The sequence below is a fragment of the Raphanus sativus genome, chromosome 4 (assembly GCF_000801105.2).
Source record: "Raphanus sativus cultivar WK10039 chromosome 4, ASM80110v3, whole genome shotgun sequence".
NCBI lineage: Eukaryota > Viridiplantae > Streptophyta > Magnoliopsida > Brassicales > Brassicaceae > Raphanus > Raphanus sativus.
In genome coordinates, this window is record NC_079514.1 from 2,230,769 (window position 1) to 2,234,804 (window position 4,036).

Here is a 4,036-nt window from a genome sequence, read left to right on the forward strand (position 1 = left end):
GAGATTGACTTGAAGAATACTTTGTTATTAGACTTATGTCACGTTACATCTCATATATATACATCTCGATCATAAGATCTTCTCATATCTACTTGTACTTATCTATAACAATAATATCTCTACATACTTATCGTATAATATCTTCTCCATATCTCAACACTCCCCCTCAAGTTGGAGAATGCAAGTCACATACTCCAAACTTGGACAACATTTGGTAAGAAGAAAATATGTTAATTTACTGTTGCAACTTTATAGATCTTAACACATTTGTTTATAAGTAGATGAATATCATCACTGAGATGTGAGATCTGATGATCTAATTTACTTTGAAAGCCCTCAAATAATATTTCATAGCCCAGAAGGCCAGAACAATAAAATAAAGGTCGACTAGCCCTTTGGGTTCTCGGCACGTCATTAGTGTAAAAAAACATAGAAGTAGGTCACGTGTCTGTCACGACACACCCACCATAAATACACAAACCTTCTTCTCTCGTCTCTGTCCTCCTCTCTTTTTGCACACTGCTCGGTGAAAAATAGTACTATTATACTACGGTCCATTGTCAAAAAAAAGAAGGTATATATAACAGAGAGAGGGATAGTGGAAACGTTTTCTATTATTTTTTTTGTTGGAGTCTTCGTCCCTTTTTTTGATCAATAGTTGCGAGGTTTAGTGGTGAATCTTAGACATGGCAGCCGCGAAGCTCGTGGTGGCTTTGTTACTTATTGCATTGGTTTTCACCACCACCACCACCACCACCACCACTGTCTTCTCCATTGACGAGCCGGAGACTATTGACGCCGACGGCTCCTCCAAGATCCAGCTGGATCAGCTTAACGCCAAGATCATTGTTTTTCCCAAAAAATTAAACTTCAGGAAGAAATACTGAGGACAAAGCATGAAGCAACCTCGAAGAGTCTTCGACGAAGACTGAGGAACTCCTTGAGGTAATATGGTTGGACACAGTTTATAGTATTATACATTCATTGTTTAACGTCACTTATCTTTTGGTCAGGCTCATGGTTCGTGGCTTCCCCCTTGGCTTGCCGTTCACTGGATTAGTTTTCAGGTAAGGTTTTTACTTGTCTTTTCTTTCATGGCCCCCCAATTAAGTTGAGCGTTTCATGTACTCATCATAGGCTTATACCGAGATACATTGGGAGGCTCACGGGAAACCTGCTCTGGATACAGTAATTCTAAAGGTGCTTCTTTAGATTTGAGTTTTATTGCTGAGTTATGCTTCTAAAACAGAATAAGAGCATCTGACTGATGAAGTTAGCTTATCATCTATCTACTAGGTGGCGGAAGCAAAGACTCAAGCTGTGAAGTGGGCCGAACCACATGTGCAAAACGTTAAAACTGTAAGCATCTTATTGGCAATTTATTTTGCAGTAATTTTCTCTGGTATTAGTTGATTGTCACCAATCTCTAGATTTATGATTGGCTCTTATATTATGTGTTTCTACTTCTTGCAGAAATATATTCCAGCCATCACGGAGACTGTCGCTACACATGTCGAGCCACACGTCCGAACACTATCAATCAAAGCAAAAGAGGCTTACCAGATGCATCCAAGACAGCTGTTTCCCCTCCCATTGTCACGGTTCAAGAACTTGTAGACCCTTATTATCAGGTATAGTGTCTTTATCAGTTTTATATTCTTTCAACCGTAGGTCCACTACACACTTTTTCAGCATTTATGATTGTAAACTTATAGCATTTATTGGATCTGTTAGGTTCACTTCTCTTGTAAGTGCAGTCTCGTTGTTTTGCAATTTATAATTAGCTTTTGGTTCATCTGTTTAGTTTGTGTGCGGTTAACTCGTATTTGTAAGGCTCGTTTTATTCATCTCATTGCTTGAAGCAAACAGATGCAGATCAGCGTTTTTCGTTTTGATCTCAGGCATGTTTTTCTAACATTCTTGGCAATATTGGTTAATCTATGTTCTAATTACACACTTAGAATTAGAACTGTGTAACAAGTTCAACAGAACAATGATCACACTCGTCTCTCTTCTTGGTAAAGAAAACTACAGACTGAATGAATGAATAAATGAATGAATGTTTTGAATCTCATCTACCATTATTGTCATTGACCACATCATCTAAGTCCAACTTAAAACCAAGCAGAGCTAACAAACAATACTAGCAAGAGAACAACTTCAAAGCTAAAACGTGCCTTACAAGCAGAAGAGGTCTTCCCAGCCTTATCAGCAGCTTCAATCTTCTCATTATCAGCGCTTGGAGTAGGTGCAGGAGAATCAACTTCAGGTGTCTCTGCTTCAGGTGTCTCTGCTTCAGGTGTAAGTTTTGGATCATTACTATCTGAGACATTGTCTTCATCCCCTGGTCCAGGAGCTGGAGCTGAAGGGGTTGCACCACTGATGGGAGATGGACCTGGAGCCATTGCAGCATGCATAGGAGATGGAGCCGGAGCCGGAGACGGAGCTGGAGCTGGAGCCAAAGGAACGGGTGGTGGTGGAGGTGGGAGAACTGCTAAGCTGAGTCCAGGAGCCACAATGGGCATGCTAATCTGGATTATAGACAGGTTAAAAGGGTTGTGATACAACGTGGTAACATACTCAGCGTTTAGAGGCGAGCCCTTTACTCCGGATCCAAAGTAAACTCTTCCTTTAGATTTGGTACAGTTGAGGAAACCGTTCATCTCTTCACCCAAACCGGTTGTTTGGTACAAGGTAGTGAGCATCATGCTCGTCTCCTTCATCCCCTTGAGCTTGAGCTCGTCGTAGTAGTCAAGAATGACATGAGTCATGAGGATGTTCTTGAGCTCAATGGCGGATTTGTTAGTGATAGAACCGATGGCGCTGTTGTTAACAGCGAGTAGGGTTATGGTTTGGTATTTGCTTATGAGTGTAGTGAGCTTGGTACTGGTGAAGAGGTCACTCATTGTGCTGAAATTGGAGTATTTCTCAAACGCGTGTGTGATGTTATCGGCTGTAACAAGGGTAGAGAAGAGGAGTAAGAGGGTTAGCGAGAGGAGAGAAAAGGAGGCGTTGAGACCCATCTTGTGTGATAGATAGTGAAAAGCTAAACCTCAATGGCTTCACATGTTTGGTATTTATGCAGAAGGAGTAAGGAAGTTGTAGAATGAACTATCTTTTTGGTGAGCTAAGTCTACTCTCCTATTTTTAGTGTGTAATAAGACTTGGCCGTAGATGAATTTAATTATTCGGAGTCTAATTTTGCAGATTATTTAGGGTTTAGCATGCGTGTTTATATATAGGTGAATGATTAAAAGAATAGATTTGTTTCCATGCTACTTATGAATTCATTTACTAATTATAACTTTACAAAACCTAAAGTTATGTAAAGTATGCAAAGCAATAGTTACGTCAAATGATATATATTTTCGTTTTAAAAACATTTAGTCGGTGGATTACGTCAAAGAGGTTGGCAGAGTTAATTTCCCATGTATAATAAGGTATCTTATCATTATCCAAAAACATGGAATCTCTTATATTCTTATTTCTTAGTATTTCTTAGTTTTCTTATTTCTTAGTATTCTAACATTAAATAACACGTTTTATTTGTCGAACCATGTTCTAATAAGTGAGATGGTCTTTTACACAATACACATAAAATATATATATAGACGAATATGAAAAAGTTTCTGCTTTGTACCTATTATTCGAATTTGCAACTCGGAGAGAGATCATATTCTCTTTGTTAACCTACAAACACATCTCATAATTGAGCGCATTTACTGCATGGTGCTACTAAAAATGTAATAGCGAAATGCTTTTTCAATACTTCTGAATTTTGGCCAGCTGGGCTAAATTGACCTTAAATAATCTTAACGTGATGCGTCATGCTATTAGTTTATATGACGAGCTATGTATCATCAGTATTAGTACTAATAACATCATCCTAAACTAGTTTACAAAACCCTTTATAAAAAAAAGACACTAGTTTACTGTGCAACTAGTAGCATACACTTGAGCTATATATCATCATTATTAGTGTAAACTTCAACGAGTATCATTCACATGTAATGTATAATGTATAATCCTAAGAAGA

General features: G+C 38.4%; 1 protein-coding gene and 1 long non-coding RNA gene across 2 annotated transcripts; one reads left to right on the plus strand and one right to left on the minus strand.

Moving 5' to 3' along the window:
- The first annotated feature begins 382 nt into the window (after positions 1 to 382).
- Positions 383 to 1,876, plus strand: LOC130510994 (uncharacterized). The gene is made up of 5 exons (XR_008944777.1): positions 383 to 945; positions 1,014 to 1,067; positions 1,138 to 1,200; positions 1,297 to 1,359; positions 1,474 to 1,876. It is a non-coding gene; the product is annotated as an uncharacterized LOC130510994 (long non-coding RNA).
- Positions 1,877 to 1,929: 53 nt separating this feature from the next.
- On the minus strand, positions 1,930 to 3,106 carry LOC108852426 (fasciclin-like arabinogalactan protein 5). The gene has a single exon (XM_018625932.2). It carries the CDS (start codon positions 3,021 to 3,023, stop codon positions 2,115 to 2,117), a length of 909 nt encoding a protein of 302 aa, XP_018481434.1. The 5' UTR covers positions 3,024 to 3,106; the 3' UTR covers positions 1,930 to 2,114.
- Between the last annotated feature and the right edge of the window lie 930 nt (positions 3,107 to 4,036).